This window comes from Cordyceps militaris (genome assembly GCF_000225605.1).
Source record: "Cordyceps militaris CM01 unplaced genomic scaffold CCM_S00005, whole genome shotgun sequence".
Taxonomy (NCBI): domain Eukaryota; kingdom Fungi; phylum Ascomycota; class Sordariomycetes; order Hypocreales; family Cordycipitaceae; genus Cordyceps; species Cordyceps militaris.
Window position 1 is genome coordinate 2190562 of NW_006271973.1, and position 26994 is coordinate 2217555.

General features: G+C 54.4%; 8 protein-coding genes across 8 annotated transcripts; 5 read left to right on the top strand and 3 right to left on the bottom strand.

Annotated features, from left to right (window-relative positions):
- Positions 1 to 2114: 2114 nt before the first annotated feature.
- CCM_07050 (uncharacterized protein) lies at positions 2115 to 2596 on the bottom strand (the record flags this gene model as incomplete). Its single annotated transcript, XM_006672188.1, has 2 exons — positions 2115 to 2353; positions 2419 to 2596. 2 exons carry the CDS (start codon positions 2594 to 2596, stop codon positions 2115 to 2117), a joined length of 417 nt encoding a protein of 138 aa, XP_006672251.1.
- Positions 2597 to 7314: 4718 nt separating this feature from the next.
- CCM_07051 (beta-xylosidase) lies at positions 7315 to 8001 on the top strand (the record flags this gene model as incomplete). The annotated part of the gene is made up of 1 exon (XM_006672189.1): positions 7315 to 8001. One exon carries the CDS (start codon positions 7315 to 7317, stop codon positions 7999 to 8001), a length of 687 nt encoding a protein of 228 aa, XP_006672252.1.
- A 767-nt stretch (positions 8002 to 8768) lies between these two features.
- Positions 8769 to 9703, bottom strand: CCM_07052 (translocation protein (Sec66); the record flags this gene model as incomplete). Its single annotated transcript, XM_006672190.1, has 3 exons — positions 8769 to 9053; positions 9182 to 9480; positions 9598 to 9703. 3 exons carry the CDS (start codon positions 9701 to 9703, stop codon positions 8769 to 8771), a joined length of 690 nt encoding a protein of 229 aa, XP_006672253.1.
- A 498-nt stretch (positions 9704 to 10201) lies between these two features.
- Positions 10202 to 10996, top strand: CCM_07053 (MYND domain protein, putative; the record flags this gene model as incomplete). The annotated part of the gene is made up of 1 exon (XM_006672191.1): positions 10202 to 10996. One exon carries the CDS (start codon positions 10202 to 10204, stop codon positions 10994 to 10996), a length of 795 nt encoding a protein of 264 aa, XP_006672254.1.
- Positions 10997 to 11764: 768 nt separating this feature from the next.
- On the top strand, positions 11765 to 13890 carry CCM_07054 (protein NPL4; the record flags this gene model as incomplete). The annotated part of the gene is made up of 4 exons (XM_006672192.1): positions 11765 to 11848; positions 11896 to 12020; positions 12068 to 13520; positions 13570 to 13890. 4 exons carry the CDS (start codon positions 11765 to 11767, stop codon positions 13888 to 13890), a joined length of 1983 nt encoding a protein of 660 aa, XP_006672255.1.
- Positions 13891 to 14961: 1071 nt separating this feature from the next.
- Positions 14962 to 19891, bottom strand: CCM_07055 (carbamoyl-phosphate synthase; the record flags this gene model as incomplete). The annotated part of the gene is made up of 8 exons (XM_006672193.1): positions 14962 to 15069; positions 15140 to 16531; positions 16760 to 18441; positions 18500 to 18880; positions 19394 to 19436; positions 19483 to 19516; positions 19560 to 19629; positions 19693 to 19891. The coding sequence occupies 8 exons, from the start codon at positions 19889 to 19891 to the stop codon at positions 14962 to 14964; spliced, it is 3909 nt and encodes a 1302-aa protein (XP_006672256.1).
- A 1626-nt stretch (positions 19892 to 21517) lies between these two features.
- On the top strand, positions 21518 to 22929 carry CCM_07056 (uncharacterized protein; the record flags this gene model as incomplete). Its single annotated transcript, XM_006672194.1, has 5 exons — positions 21518 to 21620; positions 21647 to 21696; positions 21733 to 21761; positions 21880 to 21961; positions 22075 to 22929. The coding sequence occupies 5 exons, from the start codon at positions 21518 to 21520 to the stop codon at positions 22927 to 22929; spliced, it is 1119 nt and encodes a 372-aa protein (XP_006672257.1).
- Positions 22930 to 25660: 2731 nt separating this feature from the next.
- On the top strand, positions 25661 to 26404 carry CCM_07057 (uncharacterized protein; the record flags this gene model as incomplete). The annotated part of the gene is made up of 1 exon (XM_006672195.1): positions 25661 to 26404. One exon carries the CDS (start codon positions 25661 to 25663, stop codon positions 26402 to 26404), a length of 744 nt encoding a protein of 247 aa, XP_006672258.1.
- Positions 26405 to 26994: the final 590 nt, after the last annotated feature.

Consider the following 26994-nt stretch of genomic DNA (forward strand, 5'->3'; position numbering starts at 1 on the left):
GGGAGGAGGAGAGAGAAGGGGGGGGGTGTCCTGTGTACATTGAAGGACCCGGGGGCGGCAAAAAGCAAAAAGCATGCCAGGCAGGGTTCTGAGCTTTGAAGACAACCAGTGGTTACGAATTACCAGTAAAGAAGAAAAGAAATCAATCAGAGACAAAACGGCACGGAGGCTATCCCATTTCGGCAGTGCTGTCCTTGGGTGCATCTCCATGGTTGCCGCGCATCGGCGTATTTTCGCATGTATGTCTTCGTATGGTCGGCAATCTCGTTTTATCTGGGCCGTGTAAGTGGCTGCAACATGGCACGGGTCATGAGCGGCCAAGAGAAAGAAATCAAGGCTCATCATCATCATCATCATCATCATTATCATCATCATCGTCAGTTCATGACCATCATCACCACAAGGCCGTTGTGCATGGCAAGCTTCCGAGACCAAAGGGGGAACCTGTTCCGTGCTTTCCATCATGCCACGCACGCAGACGACCGACATTTCTTCTTTCCGTCTCTTTTCTTGGCTTGTGGCTTGCAGGCCAGCGCGTGGTGGCGTCGAGTCGCATGTACTGGCAGTTGTGGGCTGGCGGAGGAGATGAAATGAGTGTGAGACATCTTTGACTCAAAAAGACCAAAAATAGAGTCGAGAATCAAATGACGAAGAATAAAATAGAAATTTTGGTTGTGATGATGCGGGGAGGAACTACAGAGGATGGAGAGAGAGAGAGAGGGAAAGAAAAAAAAGGAGAAGAAAAGCGGGAAAATCGGAAATGCAAGATTGAGATGGGATATTGGAATGGATCGTGGCCTGTTCCTGAGGGGATCGTGAAATGAAAGGTCGATGGCCGCATCAACAAGTTGGGCCGTGGGGGGCAAAAGGTTGGCTGGCCCAACCCTTTCACTTCTTTTTTTTGTGTTTTTTTTTTTTTTGTTTTTTTGTTTCTTTTTTCCCAGATTTATTTATACCAGAAACATGCATGGTCGTTTTTCATCTATTTCGCAGGGGGGAAGGGCTCTCGCATCGGGTAGCAGGGTTGTCCAGAGATGGTTCATTCGTAAGCACTTGCCGGGTGATGACGAACGATGTCTGAAAGTAAAAGGAGCAAATTAGCGCAAGAATGAAGGAGAAGAACGAGTTGGAATTTAAAAAAAAAAAAATAACTAACGAGAAAAAAAAAAGGGATAGGAAAGCGCCTGGCCGGATCCAATGAGAGCGGCCAAGTTGTTGGTTCAATAACGTGCTCCACATTCCAGCCGCCGGAGCTTGTACTGAAGTCGGAAGGAGGAGTATTGGCTAGTTGAACAATAAGTGAATAATAATTGAATAATTTACTAAGCGGGAGTTTCTCTATAGGTATAGTAGTTCGTCTTTATTTTCTTTGACTGCAAGTTCTTCGTGCCGCTACTTCATACTGCATGCTTGATGACAGAAGCTTGCCTGTCAGTAGGACGGGTCACGGGACCTTGATGATGCACAAGACAAGACAGAAAACGAGAGGAACAATGGCTATTTATTATTTATGCAAGGGGTTGATGCCGGGCCGCCGCGCCAACAATGGGCAGAGAGGCTCTGGCTGGGCAGTCGGGACGCTGCAAGAGGCACATGATGTGCATGCAAGTCGACGACTTATTTTAGGCTTGCATTTCGCCGTCTGTAGATGTTATTTAGACCATAAATACCTGCGTAGAGATGAACAAAAAACATGTGCCGATGTAGGCTGCAAGCGACTCGTTAGGCGCCGCCAGGGGGGGGGGAAACGCATCCGTCTGTCCATACGAGCGTGCGGATATGCGCAGCGCAAATCCCTCCAGCGCATCACTGTTTCAAGCAAAGCGAAAAGAAAACGTGGGTTCTCCGAGTACATCCGTGCCATGGTTGATCATGACTGGTTTTCAATAAAGAACTTTTGTCATTGAAAACGATTGGATGTGGGTTTTTGGGGGGGACATGATACCTTTTCTCTGGCTCCCCCCCCCTAACTAGAGGAATAGCGGCCCTCAGGCTCCAAATGTCTCACTAATTGTCTGCGTCCGTCGCAAACGAGACACAAGAAAAAAACAACCGCCCGCGCCCAAGCTGGCAAGCCGTAAACTTGACTAGAAAAAAAAAAAGAGGCTTATAACCTAGTAAAGATGAGGATCGATTCCCCGCAAGCCCAAGCCCGCAAGCCCGCAAGCCCGCAAGCGGACAACGCGGACGCGGACGGAGCCCCGGTGGTCATACAGAGATGCCTCGGTATCGAAAAGGCCCAAGGCCGCGAAGCGAAAGTAGAAAAAAAAGGAAATGACCAAGCCGACAATGCGATGGTAGTGTGTTTTATCGAGAAACATGAACATGGACCAGGTTACCCTCGGGTCCGGTTCTGTTTTTGTTTGAAATGAAGAGAGTTCTTTGCTTTCTTAATTATGAAGTGTCATTTGAAAGTACCGAGGAAGTAACTTAGAGAACCAGTCTTGAAACTATTCGTGGCAGGGCACGAGGCAGTGCCGTGAGCGAAAGTGGCCGGCGACGGATAACGCCCGGGTTGAGACACCTTGTGCGCCTCACCAGACTCGGAGCCGGTGCAGCGCCGGACCTCGCCGGCCAGATGGGAACATGGGAACATGGGGAGCACACGTTTTTTGTACACCGTCTGTGTCTTGCACACAGAATAACCCGATGCGGCACAAGAAGTAAAAAAAAATAGAATGGGTTGTACAGCCAGACACGGTACTACGCTGCCCCCCCGAGCCAAGAACCTTTTCGTTATGCGTTTGAAATTGAATTGGTCCCCGAGAACATTGCTTGTCTTTGGTCCTGCTGGTGCCGTGTGACGCCTGTGTGAATCACACCAGGCACCAAGGCAGTCATGCGGCCGTTGTGTTGTTTACTTGAATCACGGCCAGGGCCTACGGGATCGGACATGCAAGAACAAAGGGCAGGCAGCAGACGAGCCGCTGGGCCTTGACCAATCTGCACACGCCCAACGAAAAAAAGGCGCGTCGGTATTAACTACAGTAGTATGCACTTTAATACGGCTTCTAGCCGAGAGAACAATAGGACCGGGGGCAACGGGTGGGTGTGGCACGCACATTGCACCTTGGCACATGCAGAGAGGTGAGTGAAGCAGCCCTCTCAGTGGCCATGAGGTGCAAAAAGCGTGGCTGCCACACGCCGCTGTGCCTACGTGATGAGACAGCGAGTGTGATGTGTGTGGTCAGTGAAAGGACTTGCTTGTATGGACCGACGACCCTTGTCCCTTGTTCCGGCAGCTAAACAACCATGTGGCTGCCCACACACCGGATATTGCATGTAAGATTACAAGGGAAAAAAAAAAAACGGGCAAGAAAAAAGGTGCAGGCGGCTCAACAAGTGAACGAGGGGATAGGATTGATCGTGGGCGGTATCAATCAAAGAGCCCGTGCCCGGTACATACGTTGTCACAAGAAGAGACATACATGCGTTTGCTAGTTAATATTAACTAGAAAGAGTTGCCCTTGGTGATTGATGCTGGGGTGGTAACTCACGAGCCAACTAGGCAACAAGAAAAGGTTGTCTTGGCTGGCTCGAGAGTCGTTGTTGTTGTGTCCCTTTGTGCCCTATTGATAATAAGAGGAAAGAACTAGTTGGCAGGCAAGCAGGCAAGCAAGGCAAGCAAGTTGGCACAAAAAGGTTGGCAAGCAACGGAGAAACCCATTTTGGCAAAAGGGAGGCTGCCTGGGCTACTTGGCCGGTTTAGGTGTAAGAGTCCGACGAGGACCACCGAAATGTCTCACCATGACTTGTTGCCGATTTTTTTTTTCGCAGGTCCCCTTTGAATCAATAAGTAAGTCTTACGGATACGGATTACTCGGTAGCGCTGCCCAATGAAAAAACAACGGAAGAATGGCCCAGCCTCGGTCTGTCAAGAATGTCTTGGATGGAAAATGCCGGGTGCGCCCCGGGGGAGGGGGAGAGAAGCTTGATGTCTTTGATGATGATTTGAAGGATGATGCCCGTGTTTCTATATTTGTAACTGGTAGCCATGTGGAAATTAGAAAAGAAAACAAGTCGATTCCATCGAGATATCACAAAGTGGTTCTTTACGGAACCACGGGATATTAACACACGACTTGGCCAACTACGGAAGCAACCATGTATGTATGTACACAAAAGTCAGGCCACCCAGCGTCGCACGCAATCACATGGATAAGAGGGAGGGATGGTTGCTTGCAGGTTGGCTGCAAGCCTCTACGAACCAAAGCATGGTTGCGGGCGGGCGGGCGTTGTCGCGGAAGGACGGGTATGTGATGGGCTGGCCCCCAACACGTTTTTTTTTCTGTCACCACCGCAGCAGGATGGATCCGTTATTAGGCAACTGGGAACGAGAAGGCGGAGGAGGAAGACGAGACATGGGATCAATTGGCCCACATGGGTATTGAGCTATGATGTGGATGGAGGGATAGAGAGGGGGATAGAGGAGGAGAGGAGGAGAAGGAGGAGGAGGAGAAGGAGGTTTGTCAGGTGGTTGGCCATTAGGCTAGTTTGTTGGAGGAACAAAGGTCTGGGGTACCAAAATCGATCAAGAGTATGTATAACGGAGCTTGATATCAACACACAGACATGTATGAAAGGGGAGAATGTGATGCAGTGTATGTGGCGAGCTGTGTTGTATCGCGGTGGGTGGGCATCTGTGCCCGTCAGACGAGTGCATGAACCGGCGGAGATGTGGCGCCAGCAGCAAAAGTGAAAAGGGCAGGGACTTTTGCGTATGAATTGGATTCCTCTTGTTATGCAAGAGGTGTGGTGTATTACGGACAATTGCACGTTGGGTACATGGACAATCGGCCAAGCGAGATGGAGAAAGCTGACTGGACCAGTAAGCAGTACAAATTAGTGACATGGAATGCGTGTACAAGTTTAATACTCTGTATGCAAGGAGAATTGTCGAGGTTGACAAGACATGGCTGGGCCGTAGTCTTGTTTCACTGCCTCACCCGGATCTTTTTCTTCTTTGCATAGTTATTCCGTAGCTAAACTCGTTGTAATGGAAAAAAGAAGCCATCGTGGCGGGAACAAGTCAAAAATACAGCGGGCAAAGATAGTGGCTAGCCACGGTATTTGGGGCTGGGGTGGCCGCTAAAGAAAAAAGGCTGGGGGGGGGACTCCAGGCCAACCACTTCCGGGGGCTACAGCAGTCTTGGCCGCTGGAGCCGAACCCGCTGTGGCGTTTTGATTATGATTCTTGTTTTTGTTTTTTATTTATTTTTATTTTTATTTCAATTCCAGCTGGGGCTCGTTTTTTTCTTTTCTTTTTGCTTCTTGGTGTCTCGCTAAGCCGTCTATTTACAGTGAGACCTTTGGACACCGACCGCCGCCCATGTCTTGGTCTTGGGGGGAAAAGGTTTCCGTCGGGTTCGGGTGCGCTCTGTGTTTGGTGCAGCTGCACGCGCAAAAAAAAAATAAAAATAAAAAAAGGTGCGAGGGAGAAGGGAAATGTCTTGTAGACAACGCATCGATAGGGCACCAGCCAGCCAACTTGGCATCACGAGTGAGTGACTGATATGCCCCCCCCCCCCAGCCTCAACCGGCGCAGCGGGGACCTAGACCATTTAGTACTCCGTTACAGGTGGTTAGTAGTCAAACAACACCAACGGACCTACCTAATCCGCCCAAGCTTTGTCTTTCTTGACTGGTTCCTTCAGCTTCCAAGTATACTACCGTACCAGTAAGAATATTTTGAATATTTTATTCAATACCTAGTTTTAGTACAATGCGCAGTATTAGTACTAGCTAGTTCGCTTTCACCATCCACCCCTCGACCGCTTCCGCGCATCCCATAACCCAAGAACCCAGAATCCAGAACCACAACCCAGAACCCCGGTCCCATTGTTCTCGCCTCGTCATATTATCATCTGCAACCGAATCTTCTCTTCGTCTTCTTCTTGCCCGTCTTTGCTTTTTTTTCTTGTCCTCGTCCTCTAGCCTCACACCCCCTTCTCACCACCCTCACAACCCCCGCCTCCCTCACCATCCATCCCCTCCTCCCCCCCCCCCCAGCCCAACGAACAGGGTCCACGGTAGACGTTCGCCTTGCCTTGCCTCGTCATGCTTCTTCCTGATGCAGCGCTTGAACCTTGTTTTACACACCACCACCACAGACCTCTCTCTTTCTTTTTTATTTTAAATTCTTTTTATTATTTTAACGCTCTGTTTCTCCTCCTCCTCCTCCTCCTCCTCCTCACGCTTGCAAACACAACCTCCGACTCTCTTGTTTCCAAACATTCTTAACCCGTTCTCACCCCCCCCTCTTTTCCCTCACCTTTCTTCCCCTCCATCTCTTTGACCTGACTTGACCTGATCTGCCCTGCTCCTTCCCTCCCACAAATCTGGCCGCCTTTGGTTCCCTCGCATAACTACATACATACCGAGTCACAAAGTCACAAATCCTCTTGTTTGTTTCAAAACCACACCGCAACAAAACAAAACCGCACCACCACATCCACCCCTTCGCCTCACCTCGCCTCCTTGCAACACCGCGCACTGGACCTGTTTCCGTTTCTGGTCTTGACGAACCATCTTTTTGCACCGCTTCTCTCCGGTCAACGTTTGCTTGCGTGCGTGTTTGGGATTCCATTAAGCTTTTTTCCTTCTGCTCCCTCACCTCGCCTTGACCGCGCATATAAGCTCCTTGGCTGGCTGCATCTGCATACCAGTCCGACACCCACCAATCCATCCCTCAAGCACCAACGGCTGCCGGCATCGCCTTGTCCGACGTCAAACGCATTCATCCACAGCTCCGCGGCTGAAAGAACCGCCAAACAGAGACTCGACAAAAGAAACACTACTTATTGAAGCGTCTTTTCTTCTTCTCTTTCTTCTCCAACGCCGTCTTTGTTGCCTTGCCAGACCTCGGTTTCCCGCAATTCCAACTCTTTTCCATTAACAAAAAGAAAAGAGAAATTTAGCTTGAAACCAGCAACATCCACAATCGTCGACAACTTTCAACTTTTCTTTTTTCCACCTGACGCTCGTGTATATAAACGACCCGCCACTTGCCTGTTTTCAACCGCCACACCTCAGACCTCAGACCTCAGACACACCACAACAATCTCCACTCCCGCAATCGGAAGCCAAGCCCTCTATTTGCAACACATTTGCATTTCTGACTCGGGACAAGCATCAAAACCCTGTCTCTTCCCGTCGATCTGAAAAAAATCTCGACATTGTCCTCTTTACCGCCATTCTTGGAACATCACTCCCATAAGTCGTCTTGCTGCCGCGCACAGACTCCGCCCCAGCCTCCCCGTCAGGCTCACTTACACGCAACATCACGCAACATCACCACCACACACAACCGCCACAATGATGCGCCGTGAATGCAACGCGCAGCATTCTGCGTCCTCTACCACTCCCACCTCCACAACATCCTCTTCTGCCTCGTCAACACCAACGACGACAACCACATCCGCCTCCACAACCTCTTCCGCCGCCTCCTCGTCGCCCATCCACCTCCGCCGCAGCCGCCGCCGTACATCCTGTCGCCATGCCTCACACACGATGCCCACCTCGATGCGTCGGCCCTGCGGTGCTCACGCCGTCAAGACGAGTACGCTGCTCGCCCGCAATCCCGCCCTCGCCCACAAGCTGCGCCAGATGGCCCTGCCGCTGAGCCCTCTCGTCCAGCTCACCACCGGCGCCGTCCACCCCGACTTTCCTGCCAACGTCCTCCAGTTTTGGCTCCTCACGGACTCCCAGCTCGAGGCCCTCGCCACCTTCTACCACCAGGCCACCCCCACGGGCACCCGTCCCTCGCCCTGGGCCGCCCAATACCCCTGCCCCGTCCGCTGGCAGTCCGAGGCGCCCCTCGAGTGCAAGCGTCGCCGTATGGGCCGCTTCATCGGCCTTCGCGGCTGCGAGACTCCCGTCGAGTGCTTTCCGCCCGTCATCAAGACGGAAGACGAGATTGCCCGCGAGGCGAGGCTGGCCCGTCTGGCCGCTGACGAAGAGGCCTTGAGGAGAAAGACGGCCCCCGGTCCTTGGGGGCGATGATTTGTACACACATCTGTTGAATATTTGTGCGGATTTTGTCTTGCTTGAGTTTTTCTTCAAGTATATGCTTTAGAGTTTTGGTCCCACAACCAAGCAACACGCATTCGGCGTCTACTTGACACCCGCTATGCAGGCGTCCGGTCTATGGAGGGTTTCTTCTTTTTTTTCTTGTGATTTCAGCGAGTTTTGATATCTTTTTTCGTTTCTGGCATGCTTCTATGGGAGAAGCACATTGTTTTAACAATTCAGCACCATGATGATATGCACATAGATAGTATATATTACCAACTACAAACATGCAAAAAAACTACTAAAAAAACTGCCTCCCTCTCAAGCGCGGTGATGACTTTGTTGCCAAGTAACACTCTATCTATTTACAAGTCCAACAACATTGGCAAGAGGAACGAGGCTACCTTTGGACATTGGGGGCTTAGGTCGCACAGCAAATATAACTGTTCCTTATTACGGCAAGCCTTCTTTCTAGCCCAGTAGTCCCTACTCAATATGAAACCGGTAAAAAGAAAAAAAAATAGACATTGTGCGCCCAAAAACTCCCATCTTTGTATGTATCTGTAAATGCACCAGCCCTTTTTGTCTTTTCTGGCTCTTCCCCTTGGCACACCCCTTCATCTCCTATGCCTTGTCACCGCTGCCTGCCTGCCTTGTGCTTGGGTCCCCCTTTTTGCACACCGTCGTCATCTCGTCTGCCGGTCGCCGCTGCTGCTGCCTCCTGCCCTGGCGGACCGCCGTGCCTTGCGCGAACGCTTCTAGTTCTTGCCCTTGGCCGGCGTGTCCACCAGCACGGCGTCTTCCTCGGCGGCTGGCGTCTTGGCTGGTGCGCTGCCGGCGGCGGCGGCAGAGGACGACGCCTCCTGGTCGAGCTCCTTGATGAAGGCGCTCTGGATCTGGCCGCGGCGCCGCTCCCACCACTGCTTCTCGGCGGCGGTCTGGGCTTCAATCTCGGCGAGGGACTCGCGGAGCTTGGCGTTGGAGGCGATTTCGTGCGCCGACTGGAAGATGGCGTGGCCCCAGCTGGGCGCGAGCGCGTTGGCCTGTTGTCGAGTTCTCCCCGTTAGCCATGTTTGATTATTTGTGTTTAAAGCATCACTGCAAAGCAACGTGGATGACCCTTCAGCCCCCCACGTCGAGCGAAGCGAGGAAAAAAAAAGAAAAAAGTTACCTCTGTAACGACGTCGCGCAGCTCTTCCTCCATCTCGCGCTCGGCGCGCTGGAAGCGCTGCCACAGGTCGTCGCCGACGCTGCCGCGCTGCAGGAGCGCGCTGCACGCCTGCTTGGCCGTCTTGATCTGGATGAGCCGCTGAATATCCTCGACGGCGCGGCGCAGGAGCGCAGCCTTGAGCACGGTCTCGGGCACGCCGCCGCTGCCCCCGTCCGCCTCGGGCTCCGCGTGAAGAAGGGAGAGGTAGATGTTGCGCTGCAGGTTGGGGCCGAACCAGGGGGCGAGGTTTGCGCTCTCGGCTATAGTGTTGTGAGCCTGTTAGCAATTGATTCTTTGTACCGGAAACATCTTTTACGTCTGCCACAAGCGTTGCAGGGCTGCAGCTGGTTGTTTCCCTTTGGAAAGCGCAAACGTACCGGCCTTGCGTTTGCGGTAAATGCTGGAAAATGTCATGAGCGCGCCGCTGAGTACGATGAGGTACGCAAAGGGCAGCACGAGCCCCTTCCAGTCAAGGCTGAACATTGCTGGGTGGTTTACAGTGACCCTTTTGTCGCTTGCTTGTGTGATGCGATTGCGGAGTCGCGGGGGGGCGTTGAAGGAGGAAATTCGGTGGTCGAGGCGGAGCGTGGAAAGATTCGTGGATTTCGCCGACCCGGTGGTGAGGAATTGTCGCGTGCGAGGGAAAGAAGTGGCGGAAACTTTTTGCTGATGATGCGGGAATCGGGTGACGCCAGGGTCGATTTAATCGCTGTTCTGGACAGATATCATAACTAGCAGCTAAGCTCGTGGCCACCTTGGGGTCGTATATGTGGGAACGCATCTTGCCGCCGACGCCTTGTACCTGGTTCTCGGGCTAACGTTTCTCCTTGCACAGCGATCGCCCGTGATAAGTGATAAGTGACTTAAATAGGTACCTACCTACGTACCTAGTAGACCCTCACTTACATCCATTTACACCGTGAACTTTCAAGCACTGCTCCTCTTCAAAAGCAACGCAACACAACCAACCAGCATCCAATCATGTCGTCCTCTACTGCATGCGCCAGCTGCTCCAAGTCGCCTCCTGAAGTCAAGCTTAAGCACTGCGCCAAGTGCCCCGAGGTCAAGTATTGCGGCCGCGTTTGCCAGACTGCCCACTGGCCGGCTCACCGCGCCGTGTGCGTCGGACAGACCGGCGGCACGCCGCGCACCTCTGTACCACCCCGTTCCTCTGCCCCTCCTTCCTCCTCCTCCTCCTCCTCCTCCTCCTCCTCCTCCGGCGGCAAGCTGTCCCCTGCCAAGGGCGTGAAAAAGGGCATCGCCAGCCCGTTTACGCAGCTCGACAAGGGCACCTGGCTGCACAACCGGGCCGAGGCCGACGTCTACGCGCTGCTCATTGACGCCTACCGCCTGCGCGCCGCGGACATGTACAACCTCGAGGGCGAGGCCGAAGAGGACAGCATCCAAGGCGGCGCCGCCGACGGCCTGCGCGGCTTTCAGCGCTTCCTGGGCCGCGTGGCCGCGGCCCGGCCGGCCCTGCTGCCGCCGTGGTGGGACGCGAGCAAGAAGACGGCGTGCGAGGAGCTGGGCATGCGCGCGGGCCAGTGGAGCAGCCTGCGCGCGGCGGTGGAAAAGTCGGACCTGATTGAGCATTACGGCGATTCGCAGTTTCCGATGCAGCTGCGCATGTTTGCCGAGGCTGTGTATGGCAAGGCGCCGGGCGGCTCGAGCGGCTCGATGATGAAGGCCATGATGATGGCTATGGAGTCGGGCGATACGGGAGGGTATGAGGCTACGAATATCGACTTGTCCAAGATTCTGGGTCAGCGGCGATAAAGGTAGCCAGTTGTCCAGGGCACTGTCCAACACCTGTTTGGTAGAGAAGGGGGAATTTGTCAGATGGTTAGCGAGCGGGTAGTTGTTACAAGTTGTAGTGCGAAGAATTGAGCGGTGTTTGCGTAGAACTCGCGTTAAGCTTGTCTCTCCTAGTGGTTGTGATCGAAGCGGCTTTGGCAAACGATATTTCATACTCTCTCGTAGGTATTCACTGGCTGTAAACTATGACAAGTAATCCCGAGAAGTTTCCATTCTCTCCTCTATTGAGAAGTACGGATACCGTAGGTAGCTATTGCCATGCGCCAACTGTCGCTAGGCACCACTGCAATGACGCTGTTTGCTTAGCGTGACTTGGTCATCATCCTCAGCCAAAGCCATCAAATGGCAGTATTAAGGACAGAAATCGAAGATTAGAGTGAATAACCAAAGACTCATCGACAAAAGAACTGAGAGGAAATAATCCCCCAATCTCTTGGTCTCTTCCTAAGATCAATCATCCATTTCAACGGCGCTCTTGCTGGTTACCAATCATTCGTTGTGGCTAGTGCTCCGCCAAAGCTCCGACGCCACCAATTCAAGTCACCCACCTGCATCAATCAACAAATTCGCACCTTCACCTCGCAACATACCGTTCCGCCCGACCACGGTACCACTCCAGCAGTTGGATCGCCTCTATACATACGTCTCGAACTATCCCCGTTAAGCTTGGCCAGCTAACCCGGCTGAGCACCCGCCCCCATCTACCCCGCGATACAGCTCTACGTCGACATGTTGCTACGAATCCGTGGCCCCGACGGCATGGTCCGCCTGACCGTGGAGCCGACGATGACATTTGGTGAGATGGGACAGCAGGTAGGTGCTATTGACGCAATGTTTAGTTTTTGTACTGACTTGACTAGCTTCTCACCCATCTCCCGCCCACGGTTGATCCCAAGACGATCAGCATGTCCAACTCGCCCTCCGGCGGCGACGCGAAGCGCCTCGGCGACATTGTCAATTTCGAGATTGGCCGGATTGGACTAAAGTGTGTACGATGATGCGCACGGAATTGATAGCTACTAACAGATGCAGGCACGGCGACCTCATCTTCATCACATATCAGCACCAGAGCGACGCCGCGAATGGCTCCAACGGCAGCGCACCCATCAACTCGGGCAAGCTCAACGGCAAGCCTGTCCTGCCTGGCGAGGATTTTCCCGTCGACCAAAAAGTCGAGAGAATAGCCAGACCCTGGGAGGTTGTAAAGCAAGCTCCCCTTGATGACCGCCTCGACCGCCAGGACGGCAAGATCCCCCGCGGCCGCGACAAAATGTGTCGCCACGGCCCCAAGGGCATGTGCGACCACTGCCAGCCCCTCGACCCGTTTAACGCGACATACCTGGCCGAGAAGAAGATCAAATACCCCTCGTTCCACTCCCACCTGCGCAAAATCAACTCGGCCACCAACAGACCCGAGCTTGGCAGCTCCTATATCCCCCCGCTCGCCGAGCCCTTTTACAGAGTGAGGCGTGACTGTCCGTCTGGCCACCCCCAGTGGCCCGAGGGCGTCTGCACAAAGTGCCAGCCCAGCGCCATCACACTGAATCCGCAGCCGTTCCGCATGGTCGACCACGTCGAGTTTTCGAGCCCCTCCATCATCGATGTCTTCATCGACGCCTGGCGCAAGACGGGCTCACAGCGGCTAGGCTTTCTCTATGGACGATATGCAGAGTATACAGAGGTGCCTCTCGGAATCAAGGCTGTTGTGGAGGCCATTTACGAGCCCCCACAGGTCGATGAGATGGACGGCGTGTCGCTAAGTGCTTGGGAGAACCAAAAAGACGTTGACTACATCGCCGGACTATGTGGGCTGGAGCCCGTCGGCGTCATTTGGACTGATCTGCTCGATGCTGGCCAGAGCAACGGCTCAGTGGTCTGCAAGCGCCATGCCGATTCCTATTTCCTGAGCTCTCTAGAGACTTGCTTCTCTGCACGTATGCAAGCGCAATACCCCAAGGCGACGAAATGGAGCGACACTGGAAAATTTGGCTCGAGTTTCGTTACTTGCATCGTGTCAGGCAACGAAGACGGCGAGATTGCCATCTCCGCATACCAGGCATCCAACGACGCCGTTGAGATGGTACGGGCTGACATTGTTGAGCCCTCTGCCGACCCCACGCAGATGCTGGTGCGCAGTGAAGAGGAGGACGACGGCTCGACAAGTCGCACGCGCTACATTCCCGAGGTGTTCTTCCGCAGAGTCAATGAGTACGGCGCCAATGTGCAAGAAAATGCCAAGCCAGCATTCCCTGTCGAATATCTCTTTGTAACTCTGACGCATGGCTTCCCCGCCGACCCCAAACCAACCTTTACACAACCAGGTTTCCCGATTGAGAACCGCCAATACATTGGCGAGAGCCAGGAGCACACTGCCGTGGCCAAGGCGCTGGGCATGAGACCGGGCCAAAGGACGAGCGAAAACTGCCAAGAAGTCTCCAACTTCCATCTACTGTGCTTCCTTCACCAAATGGGCACCATGTCCAAGGTGAGTCTCGTGAATGTAGCAATCCCGTTTCCGCGCTAACACTACACAGGACGAAGAAGCTTTGCTCTGCAAGGTGGCCAGCCAGCACGACCTTGCCGACTCGTTCCAGCTGCGCTCCACAGAGGGATGGCAGACCCTACAGGCCATCCTCCAATCGACTGGTGAGCGAATCCCCAAGCGCCGACGCGACGTGGGTCTCGCCGACGGCTTGTCGCCCTCGTCGCCCTCTCCGTCCACCTCCCCACCATCTTCCACCTCTTCCCTACACCATTCTATACCCCGCGACCCGGATGAGCCCTTGACTAAACGGATGGCTGCCTTTAGGCTAAATGAGCGCCGCCCCGGGAGCAGCCGGCCGCGACCGCAGTGAAAGTATGTGGGGGTAGGCAAGCAGTTAGTTGTGTGCAGAATAGGGAGGAGTATCGCATGGATAGCAAGAGTCGTATTTGCGCCGTACAGGAGGTATGGCTGGCGTTTGGTGGAGGTACTAGTGATGATGAGTTGGGGCGGAAATAGCTCCCAATACAGAACTCTGCTGAACAAACCATACAGTCCTTTTAACGTTGGCATTGACTGTGCATATAGTCCTTGGGGCAGACCACTTAGGTATAGTCTTACAGGCTTCTTAAATGGTGACGATACTGGCTTGCAGCAGCTGCATTCACCAGTGGCGGTTGTCAGCTATTAGCTGTCATACGCCGGGTAAGCAAAGATGAATAGACGTTGCGGTGCGCAAGTCGAGAGGAAAGGAGCAAACCGACCTTGTGAGTTATCGAGGGCACCTACGTAGATGAGAGCAATAGCAATGCACCAAGAACACTATCTGGCACCTGTGTGTAGAGAAAGCCATGCTCCCGTCAAGGTGTATCGCCGGTAGCAGTACTACGCACTGCAAGTGGCGCTCTCGTGTGTGAGTGAATGAAACGGAAGGACTAGATTCCAGTATACGAGGTAACCGATGAGCTTCCACCAATTCTTTTGTGTATCAACGGCTATGCGAAGCTTTGTAGCGGGATAACGAGCCTAGTAGGCTGGAACCCTTGCCGTGTATTATTATCTACAGCAATGAAGTGGCTGCTTACATGCTGAGAAGAAAGAAAGCAGTAAGAGAAATGTTAATAGTAGAGACGTATAAGGGTATTATATGGCCGAGGACAGCGTAGCACACTTGGACATGGATTGATCATATTTATTTGGTTGAAAACTGCACGGACAATGTCGTACTTTGAAAGCTTCACTTATTCCAACGCCCATCATCCACCAGCTACACGAACCAGCCCTACTGGCCACTGCACCCTAGACCATTTAGACAAAAAAAACCATCTTGCACATTTTCTTCAACTCTCTGCAAGAGATGTATAATCCACTCGCCTTGCCCCCGGGCAACCTTTTTTATCCAAATACATTTTCTATTATTTTTTTAAACAACGTCAAACCCCGTTTACAGAGGCTTGCCGCCAATGAACTCGGACCAGCGGCGGACCTCGGAGGGGATACCCTCTGGACGCGGCAGCTTCTCGCTCATGCACTGGGCAAAGAGCATGGCAGTCTGGAAAAGAGCAAGTTAGCATATTGCATCGGAACGACAGGAAGCAATTGGGGAAAAATTAGGGACGTACCTTGGGCTCCATGAACAGCGGGACGCCAAAGTCGACGGCGTTGCGGCGCATGACGTAGTCGACGTCCTGGGTGGTCTTGCCACGGGCGCGGGCGAGGTTGAAGACGCCGCGAATGTCGTACTTCTTGAAGACCTCGCGGAGGGCGCGCTTGTCGTCGGTGGGGAACTCAATGACCTCGACGCTGACCTTGCCCTTGCACTGGCGCTCGAGCAGCTCCTTGACGTCGTGGCCGGCGGCGTACAGCTTGTAGCCGAGCGGCGCGAGGTAGTCGACGACGGTGGTCAGCCACGCCTCGTCGACCTCGCCGCCAAAGAGCAGGCCCTCGCCGGGCTCGGGCATGCGGAAGTTCATGGTGGACTGGAGCGAGGCCCAGTAGGCCTCGACGAGGGTCTTGCCGAAGCAGGCAATCTCGCCCGTCGACGACATCTCGACGCCGAGGAAGGGGTCGGCGCCGGCGAGGCGGGTCCACGAGAACTGCGGCACCTTGGTGGCGAGGTAGTCGCGCTCGACGGCCATGAGGTCCGTCGGGTCGGGCACCTGCTTACCGGCGAGCGCCTTGGTCGCGACCTCGATGAAGTTGACGCCGAGCACCTTGGAGACAAACGGGAACGAGCGGGACGCGCGGAGGTTGCACTCAATGACCTTGAGGAGCGGCTCGCCGCCGGCGGGGTTGTCGGCCTTTATGATTTGCATGTTGAAGGGGCCGGTGATGTTCCAGGCGCCGGCGACCTTTTGCGCAATCTCCTTGACGCGGCGCATGATGCCGGCGTCGAGGTTGGCGGGCGGCAGCACGAGCGTGGCGTCACCCGAGTGAACGCCGGCCTGCTCCACGTGCTCGGAGACGGCGTGGAGGATGAGCTCGCCCTTGGAGGCGACACCGTCGACGTCAATCTCCTCGGCGCCCTCGATGAACTTGGTGATGACGACGGGGTGGTCAGGCGACACGTTGCTGGCCGCCTCGAGCTTGTCCTTGAGGTCCTCCTGGCTGCGGATGACGGTCATGGCCGCGCCCGAGAGCACGTAGCTCGGGCGCACGAGCACGGGGTAGCCGACTTCCTGCGCAAACGCCTCGGCGTCCTGCACAGACGTGAGCTCCTTCCAGGCGGGCTGGTCAACGCCGATGCTGTCGAGAATCTCGGAGAACTTTTGACGGTCCTCGGCCTTATCAATGTCCTTGGGGTCGGTGCCGAGCACGTTGGCACCGCCAGTCTCTTGCAGCCGGAGCGCAATGTTCTGGGGGAGCTGGCCGCCAACAGACACGACAACGCCCTTGGCGCCCTCGAGCTCGTAAATGTCCATGACACGCTCGTAGCTGAGCTCTTCGAAATAGAGCTTGTCAGCAGTATCGAAATCGGTTGAGTACGTTTCGGGATTATACAGTGTGGGTGTTAGCTTCATAAACAATAAAGGAGAGCGATTTGAGGCAGTTTGGGCTGCTCTCATGTTGTCGTGATGGTATAAGTCATGGTGTAAGTGGTGGTTTGGGTGTTGGTCGTGAAAGTGGGGCCAACGGTTGACAACCGGCCCCAGATTTCACCCTTTAGGTAATTCAAGGAAGAATGAGGCGAGGAATGGAAATGTGATAGTTGAGAGAAAAAATAGCCCTTCTTGGGTACTTACGTTAATCATGACAGTCTTCTCACCCATATCGCGGAGAGTTTGAGTGGCGCTGACAGCACACCAATCGAATTCGACAGAGCTACCAATGCGGTAAACACCAGAGCCGAGAATGACGGTACCTTTGTCCTCAAAAGTGACGTCGTGTGAAGAGCCGTTGTATGTGGTGTAGAGATAGTTGGTGTCAGCGGGGAACTCGGCGGCGAGGGTATCGATTCTCTTGACCCAGGGGCGAATGCCGAAGCTAAGACGGTATGCGCGAACCTCATCCTCGGTGCTCTTGACAGCGTTGGCGATTTGACGATCGGAGAACCCCATCTTCTTGGCCTTGAGCACCTGGTCCTTTTGCAGGGCCTGGAGGCCGCCGGCGGCCTCGAGCTCGCGGGTGCACTCAACAATGTTTCGCAGCTTGTACAGGAACCACTTGTCAATCTTGGTAAGGTCATGAACCTTGTCGACAGAGTAGTTCTCGTGGATCATGGCTTGGCCGACGGCGAGCCAGCGGCGGTCGGTGGGGTTCTGGAGCTCAAAGTCGAGGTCATCAAACTTGTCGCCCTGGAAGCCAACGAAGCGGGGGTCGACCTGGCGGATGGCCTTTTGGAACGACTCCTCAAAGGTGCGACCGATGGCCATGACCTCGCCGACCGACTTCATGGCGCTGCCAATGTCGCGCTTGACGTGCTGGAACTTGGCCAAATCCCAGCGGGGAATCTTGGTGACGATGTAATCAAGCGAAGGCTCAAAGTTGGCAGTGGTCGTCTTGGTGACGGCGTTGGGAAGCTCGGGCAGGGTGTGGCCGAGACCAATCTTGGCGGCGGTGTAAGCGAGCGGGTAGCCGGTGGCCTTGGAGGCGAGGGCTGAGGAACGGGAGAGACGGGCGTTGACCTCGATGACACGGTAGTCGAGGCCGTCGGGCTGCAGGGCGTACTGGACGTTGCATTCACCGACGACACCGAGATGGCGGACAATCTTGATGGCGGCAGTGCGAAGCATGTGGTATTCTTCGTCGCTAAGCGTCTGACTGGGGGCAACAACGATAGAGTCACCGGTGTGAATGCCAAGAGGGTCAAAGTTTTCCATGTTGCAGACGGTAATGCAGTTGTTGTTGGCATCACGAACGACCTCGTACTCGACCTCCTTCCAGCCCTTGAGCGACTTTTCGACGAGAATCTGGGGCGAGAGAGTCAGGGAGCGGGCAGCCATGTTGCGGAGCTCGTCCTTGTTGTTGGCGAAGCCGGAGCCGAGACCGCCGAGGGCGAAAGCGGCACGGACAATGATGGGGTAGCCAATCTTGTCGGCAGCGTCAAGAGCCTCGTCGATGGTGCCGACGGCAATAGACTTGGCAATGGGAATGTTGATCTCCTCGAGAGCCTTGGCGAAGAGATCACGATCCTCGGAGAGCTCGAGGGTGTGGACGCTGGTGCCGAGGACCTTGACGCCGTACTTTTCAAAGAGACCCTGGCGCTCCATCTCGACACCGAGGTTGAGCGCGGTCTGACCACCAAAGGAGAGAAAGATGCCATCGGGCTTTTCGCGCTCAATGACGTAGGAGACGTATTCTGGGGTGACGGGCAGGTAGTAGACCTCGTCGGCGAGTGAGTGGTTGGTCTGAATTGTGGCAATGTTGGGGTTGATAAGGACGGAAGCGACACCAGCCTCTTTCAAGGCCTTGAGGGCTTGTGAACCTGGAGAGTTGGGTCAGATGAAGGATTCAATTGAGCGGAGGGGACCACGGCGACGCACCAGAGTAGTCAAACTCGCCAGCCTGTCCAATGGCAAGACCACCACTGCCAATGACGAGGACCTTTTTGACATCAACCGTCTTCTGCGGCTTGATGACGCCGCTCTCGAGATAAGCCCTGGTATTGGGGGCTTCCTGCGACGGGCTGGCGCTGTAGCAGCGGGTGGCGACGGTCGGGGTCCATCGCTTGGCCTGCTCGATGCGAATTGAGCGGCTGGCAGAGCTGTTGAGGGCAGCCGAGGTGAAGGAGCGCGCGGCGAGCGGCTGGGGGACTCTGCGTCCGTGTCGGAGCAGGGCCGGGGCTCGACGGGCCAGGGCGGCCATGGGCACAGAGAGAGGCATTGTCGCGGGCGCAAGAGGCGATGCAGGCAAACAAGCACAGCCTGTTGTAGCGTAGTAGCCCCTGGGTTGTTTTCGGTTTGCGCAATTGAAGACGTCGCGAGGGAGAGATAAAAAAAAGGGAAGAAAAAAAAAGGCTTAGTATGATCAAGTGTATTAGCGGGCGGACAGGGACGGAATAGACTGTGACTCGCTCTGGCAGAGAAAATGGAGAGTGGTGTGGAGTTGATTTTATTTTTTGAGTGAGATGCAGATAAAATAGGTCCGGTGAGCGGAGGGGAGAAGTCATAGAAGTAAAAAAAAAAAAGCTGGGGGAGCGACAGGGCGATGAGCAAAGTGGTTGGGGGGAGTCAGAGATAACTTCAGATAAGATACAGGGAGCCGAGCACCAGCGTCAGCCGGGAGAGCGATGCCGACGTCTTTTTACTGGTGGGCAGGGGTCTGTTGTGGGGGGTCGCAGAGGTCTGTTTAGTGGATGATGTGCTGCTGCAGTGGTCAGTGAGCGCTAACAAAATCTCCTGATAGAGATATTACAGCGCCTATCAAAGCTAGCGCACCCTCTAGTGACGCCGGACGTGCGCCACCAGTGCAACCAGGAACCTACGGCGGTTTTTGGCTTTTACGCAATCTGCGAATCAGATAATACCCTTAATTGCCTCATGACCGGCGTATAAGCAGTTCTGGAAATTGTAATTATTATAATTATCGAGGCGGACTCAATACTCGGCAAGCCACACCTTTTCTTTTCTTTGTTCTGGTCCCAAGTGCTTGAAGTCCGCTTCGTGGTTTTTTTCTGCCAGGATGGATCAACTCACGTGCACCTCTAATCGCCAGGCACGCCGTCGCACTCACACACCGCCAGATGTATTCGCGCTCCGTAGTTTGTAGATCTTCTCTCCCATCCATCCGGCTCGGCAGAATGCGCCTCCACTCTTGTCGACGGCCGGGACTGGTCCAAAGACTAGACGAATGCACAAATACGTCTCCTCACCCGTTCCTCTCTCGGGATACACTTCCTCGTTATGAACGTGCACGCTGCATGCTGCATGCTGCATTGCCAAATGGTCCCTGCCCGCCTGCCAAGCAGTCGTATGCAGTCTGCAGCACTGGCAGCATCTCACAAAGCGGAAGATTGGCATAGTCATTTTCCATTCTACTTGGAAATACCGTCTTGCACAGCTCACATTCTGATTGATTTTAAATTGACGGCTCTGACATCTCGAGCAGCCACGTGCATCGTGCCAGCACTCTTGTCCAACAGCAGTGCTGACAAAGCGTTCTCCAGCCAACACACTTCCTCCTCTGCCGCCGCCTCGCGTTATTTCCTCACTGTGAACGCTCACCATCATCACAGACGCCTGTGTCTCATCCCCCGAGTACCAATATCCGCTGGCTATATTCCACCATGAGATGAGACTGTAGCTTGTTCAAGCGCCAATACATCTCCCGCAAGTAGTGCTGCCTTCCCACCGACGATCCTACCAGTTCTTCGGCGAATAGTAGATATTGAACGCGGTTTTCAAATACGTCTCAGCTCCTGACTCGCCGTTGTTCGCAAAAGCGATTCTCCACAACTGCCTCTTCGACAATGTGATTCAACAACCCAATTCCGGCTTCGCAGAGATGCAAGAAAGTCACAAGTCAAAACACGAAGTTCTTCCTATGCGTGCGAAGTCCAGGCCGATGCTATTTTGAGCTATAAAACGTCCGCCATGAGCGTCACCGCTCCAGCGAAGTGCCTTGTTCCTCATCTTCACCCACAACACTGGTCTCCATTGGTCTCTTGGAAGCAGCCCAGCAGCGTTATTCCACCTCTCCGCTCTATAATCTCGAAAACCTGACTAGCCCTTCTTCGCCTCTATCGCCGAATGAAGTCGAATGTTCTTTCCCGCGTTTTGAACCTCCTTGTCGGTGCCCTGGCGAGCGGCAGCGATGCCGCTGTCAGCGGAGTCCATATTTCTGCTCCCAATGGCGTCTACGACAGGACTGCTGCCACCTCCACCATATGTGCCGAGCCTGTCGCTACGTCGCATAGGTACTCCCCAGCCAACCCGATATCCAGATCATGCCGACAGAGCTATTGCGGTTCCCAAACTCGCACCCGTCCCTTACCTCGTCAGTGACACTATCAGGTATAGAAGCCTTCTCTACGGTCTTCTCGATGGTCTTATAAACATCAAGGCAGTGGCACGAAAAGGACATTTCTTGGGAGTAGTTGACTTCAAGTGTTCCGGTTGTTGGCTGCCTCTCCGATACCACCCCGAAGCGTGGGATAAACACCGACATCGAGGCGATCATCCGATTTCTGCCGACCTGAACGGGGATGAGCATGATCTTTCGACTATTGTCTCGATTTCTACAGCTGTCATGTACACTGCAGATGCTGTACACCATCTGTGAAGTCATGGAATGGTTTGCCAGACCGCTACTCGGCTGCAACATCTGCTGAGGTCCTTATCCGGGGAAACCTCTAAACGGTCATGGATGCGTCATGACGTATGCCTCGCGTATCTCGCTGCATACAGCGCTGTGGTACCTCATACTTCATGCTTCCTTTGTATTAGTCATTCGGCTGCGAGATATATGTGATGGAGTGTGTTCCGTCTCTGTGTCGATTTCGGGAAATTCTGTGTCAAGGCCACACAACACCGACGTATACCTTGTGCCTGTTTGCTATCAATATGCCCCCTTTGTGTCTCCCATTGGTGCTTGTCACAACTTTTTGGTATAACCACACCCCCTGGATTTGTATCACGACTGTCGTCATATTAGCACACATGTCGGGTAAGGGACACTTTGTTTGCGCGTAGCGGTCGTTGGGCCGACGCTGCACGGCAGACGGCAGCACGCCAGCAACTTGGTTTTCTCCCCTCCTATCATGTTCATCGCTCTTTAGGCCGCCCCCAACAAAGAATCCAAGGCTATGTGTGTGTGTAACATCGTATTTTTGGGCCAGGCTGTTGGGCAGACACACTACCGCACGCACACACAACGGGGTCGGTCCCAGCTTGACACCTATTTTTTTTTGTTTTCCCCGGTGCAGGAGGGGAAAAAAGGGAAGCGACTCACTCAAAAAACGCAGTCACGCCGCACCGGGCGGCCGAAGCGAGGAAAGGACCCCCTTTGTAAGTGGTTTCACGTTCAGGAAACACTGCAGCAGCCGTGGAGAACGGCGCATCGAGGTGTCGTCTTCTGACTTGATTTCTTTTGGCTATATATACATATATATTGGATCAAGGGTAGGCTGCAGAAACATGTGGTTTTTGACGCGAGGATACATGCCACGCTCGCTGTTGCCGCTACCGACATCGCTCTCATCTGGTCCGCCGTCGCCGCCGCCGTCGCCGGCCGTCATCCACCGCCCATCCACTTACACGACGCTTCCCCGGCACCTCCGCCTCCACCTCCGCCTACCCTCCACGAGACCGCCGCCATGGTCGCCGACGCGCCTCTGCTAGTGATTAGCTGCGGCCCGGACCCCAGCCGCTACCTCATCAACGAGAAGTGGGCGTCGCTGACGCGGGCGCTCGGCGCGCGCATCGACGTCGTCTGGGCCACGTCGGCCGCTGAGGTGGCCGAGCGGCTGGCCTACTACGTGCCCGCGGGCATCCTGGTACTCGACGCCGGCTTCACGGCTAACGACAGAGACTGCGACACTGTACTCGGCCTGCTCAACATGTACGCGCACATGGGTGGCACCGTCGTCTTTGCCGGCGTCTTCCCGGCCGTCGTTGAGGCGCCCGCGCTGCGCCGTGTTTTTGCCGAGTTTGGCCTCAACTGGCGCTTCGTCGGCTACGAACTGCACGCCGGCGCCCGCCTGCACCCCTGGGCCGGCGTTATTGTCAGCGGCCACCTTCGTGAGCAGCTCGTCGCCATGCCCAGCGTCTGCGAGCTAAGCCAGCTCACGGTGCGTGTACAAAACACCGACGATGTCTTGTACGAGATTTATCCGCAGAGCACGCCGCGCACGCACATTGAGTCGGCCGTCGTCATGGCGCCTGTCGGGGACGGCCATGTGGCGCTGGTGGGGGACAGGGAGAATGAGGAGACGACAAGGGCGACGATCCTCGCCATGTTTAAGCTCGTGCCGTGAGCGGAGTTCTGGATGGCTTTTGGCGTTGGTCTTGCATTTCGAAGAAAGTGATGGGTTCTATATAAAGCATGTATATGATAGAGATGCTGTCATGCAACCGGGAATCGACATGGAGTATTGACAGGCGGACAGGACAAGCTTCCGTGGAAAGCCCTCCACCCGGCCAATGGCATGGTCTCGAGCTAGAGAGCCTCGGACATTACGAAGTGGCCAGCCGCCATCGCTTGGAGACTGCGAATCAGTCATGTGGCCTCTGTACCAGGTGATTACCATCGTCCATCGGTTCAACTGGCGTACTTTTAAACAAGATTGAGTAGAAACGTATCGAAATGTATTCACTGTTTATGGCTGACGATCCACCGCCACAACTCATCGTCGATGCGGATATTGGTGCCACGCTCAGGATGATATAGACTCCAGGCCTTGCCAGCGCACCCGCTCCGCATACTTGTGTGCTGCAGTCACGCCCAACGTCCGTCTTTGTGGCACCGACGTCGAGGCTGATCAAGCTTGTTCGTCTATCAGATATGCAGGGCATATCTGACCAAGCCACCGGGACATCTCGCAGTTGCCAACACGTGGCTCACAAGTGCCCAACCTGGCCGTTGGGTGCCGGCAACCGTCGATCAGAGTCAGCAGCGCGCATCACGTGGCGCGGTCCGCCTTCGATCTGCCCTGATGGAACCAGTATGGCAGCATCGGCCGCGGCATGCGGGCGCGCTCTATACTCGAAGTCGGCTCGTCGAAGCAGTCCCCTCCCCCCATCCTCTATTGCCTGATCGGCACGGCGCAGCCTCTCCCTGTACAGAAAATGCGGTGCTCAGCCGTCTCGCAATCAATGTATGGACAGCAAACAGCTACTGGGCGCGACAAAGTCCCGGTCCTGCTGCTCCCGTCAGCCGCGGCAACGCCGATGACGGCCAGCGGCCATTTGAAACAGCTGGGGTCCTGGGCGCTGGACTTTTGCCGGATGGGATCCAAGAGCTCGTTGTGGTACCATGCTCGCACTTCTTTCAAGCACAGTCGCCGATGCCGCCCAGTCCCGGTGAAGGCAAGCGGGGTCAGTTTCAGGATCCCGTAAAGTCCAACGACAAGGTTCAATCCACACGCGATATTGGGTACCATGGGCGGTTGCTCCAGATCCTTGTTCCCCGGCGTCTGTGTTGAAGTCGTTGAGAAGGTATCTCGCATTGACCTGTGTGAGCGACGCGTTTGCTGTAGCAATCTGCACTGAACATCGTAGAATGTGAACAACAGCAAGCAGGAGCTTCGTCAAACAAAGCAATTTTCGTCACACTCAAACGTGCATCTGGATAGCAATTCGTCATTGGAGAGGAGACCAAACGCAAGCTTCATATTGTGTGCCAGCTTGCGGCCAAACAGTTGGAGAATCGGTGCATGTTCCGACACTTTCGGCAATACTGCACAACTAGTATCCAACAAGTTCGGCGTACAGTAACGTTGTAGGGCTTCCATGAAGTCCCACTGCGGAGACTCGGTTGACAAGACTGAAAAACATTGTTTTCGCTTTGCCTGAATCCGCTAGAGACGCAGTCTGCGGATCGTGCCGTGATGTATGGAGAGCCAACATTTCAGACAAAGGCAAGAGCCCAGCCAGCAGTGGCTTTCTCGCCTCTATGCAGGGGATCGTACCGACAGTTCAGGCAGCCAGCGCGGCTCCTTGGCGCTCACGTCTTCTTTCGCTCCACCATTCAGCAGCTGAATTTTGGGCGGCATGATGAAACCTGGCCGTCGTTGAGATGATACCGGCGATAAGGGTATGTATGGTATGGGGCTGGGGGGCGGCAAGGCCACGTCAGATCTGCATGTAAATGGGCTGAGTCAGTGGCAGCGTGCAAACCAATCAAGTATAGACATATTATGGCGTGTTGAAGACTCGGTAGGCTATATCTACATATTTCTATATTAATTGTTGTCTATTTTTATGAATGCTAGTTAACAATGGAGTGCCTTTTACCTGCGTGTCGCCTACCTAGCCAGGTAGGGAGATTGTAGTAAGACCTGCCTTGGCGCTTGACATGGCCCGGCTTCAGTAAGAAAATTGCCAAAAAGGAAAAAAAAATTAAACATGAGAAGAACCGAACAATGCTTCGTCTCCTATTCCCTTCTCCATACTCTGTACTCCCCGATCTGTACTCTCTCGTTTCACCCACCACGGCGCCTAGAAGCGGGCCTGCAGTGATTGGCTGACGGCGCACTGTTTCACGTCTCAAGAAGCGCTGGCAGCACGTCAAAGGTCAAACACAGTTTGAGCGCCTCTGAACCAATCCATTTCGCTATTTTTACTGCCTGAATAGAGACAGAGAATATTTTCGGTAAAACGGCATTCCTGTTTGTCTGTTGACGTTGGGGCCTGCACAGGGGCTCTATATGCGCTGCGTGACACTCATTGTGCCACGGTTTGGGGTATTAAGTTGGCGGCAGAGAAGCAACACAAGTTCCATTCCTTCTTCCTTTCTTCCATCTTTCAAGCTCTTCTTTCTCTGATATTGTTGGACCTTTTCTTTTTGTCTTGCATACCGCGCCTGGCTCTGTTCTTTTCACGTCTTCGCCTTTGTTCACCTGCATCTCACTTATACCGCTGGACGGCCATTCAGACCACCACACTTTACTCTACTGCTTCCCTCTTCGCTTCATTTTTCTATTCTTTAAACACACGGAAAAACCCCCACCTTGCAAATCCCGACTTCTTACGCCAAAAAGGTCAATAATGGTCCAACTCACTTCCATCCTCAAGGCCGGCCGGACGGCGGCCAAGTTCGCCAACGACGCCAACACGGCGCGCGCCGCGGCCAACGACTTTCGGCAGGCCGACAAGGCGCAGATGGGCCGCGATGCCGGACGCATGGCCTTTAGCGAGGGCGCCAACACGGGCGCGGCGATGGGCAAGACGTGGCTCAAGACGTTTGAGGTGGTGCCGCGGCTCGTCGTGCGCGGGCTGCAGTTTGTGTTCGCGCTCGTCGCCGTCGGCTTCTACGGCCACCGCGTCGACGCGGACCGCAAAGCCGAGCGCGCCATTGCGCCCGAGTGGCTCTTTGCCGTCGTTGTCTGCGGCCTGTCGGCCCTCACGGCCGTCGCATTCGTCCTGGCCGCGACCGCCGGCGCCATCCCCGTCGTCGGCGGCTTCCTCAAGATGCTCAAGACGCACCGCGCCTTTGGCTGGGACGCGACGCTCTGGATCGGCTGGCTCGTCGTCTTTGGCATGAACGCCGGCATCTTCCTCAAGAGGAGCGCCGACGACCCGTACAAGGGCGCGAGCGTGCGCGTCATGAAGGTGGCCGTGTGGGTTGACCTGGTGAATGCCGTCTTTTGGATGCTGTCGGCCGCCTACGGCTGCATCAAGACGTTTCTCGGTGCCAAGGTCGACGCGGCCAGCGAAAAGGTTGGCAACAAGCTGTTTTCTAAGAAGGGCGGTAACAAGCACGAGATGAAGAACATGTCGACGAATGTCTAGTTGCGGACTGGAGTGTTGTTACTTTGGATTTTCGGGGCTTCATTTTTGTTGTCATGTTGGTAAGCCGGCGGTGTGGCCTGTCTTTGTCGGGAGTGGTCGTTGCGCCCAAAGTACGGACTTTTGTATGGAATAATGTGCCGCAATTCATTTCTTGCTTTCAATATACCTTTTGCTTTTTTATTGACAATTTATTCCTACTTTCACAGCAAAATAGTAAACAGTCTTGTCCGTCTCTACCTTCTCGAAGGCTCGGTAACCTACAGCTCTGTGCAGTACGGCAGCCTATAGGTGAGTTGTCGCTAAAACCCATTTTGCATTGTTGTATCGGGGTTTACGCACTAGGCATACACCGAGAGCGTGTGTAATTTTTTTCAGTATATCGATATTTCTGTTTAAGTGCTTAGAGCCAGCCAGCCAGCCAGCCAGCCAGTAAGTAAGTAAGTAAGCCAGCCAGCCAGCTAGCGAGGAAGCCAGCTAGCGAGGAAGCTAGCGAGGAAGCCAACGAGGAAGCCAGCCAGCCAGCCAGTAAGGAAGCCAGCCAGCAAGTAAGAAAGCCAGCCAGCCAGCCAGCGAGGAAGCCAGCAAGGAAG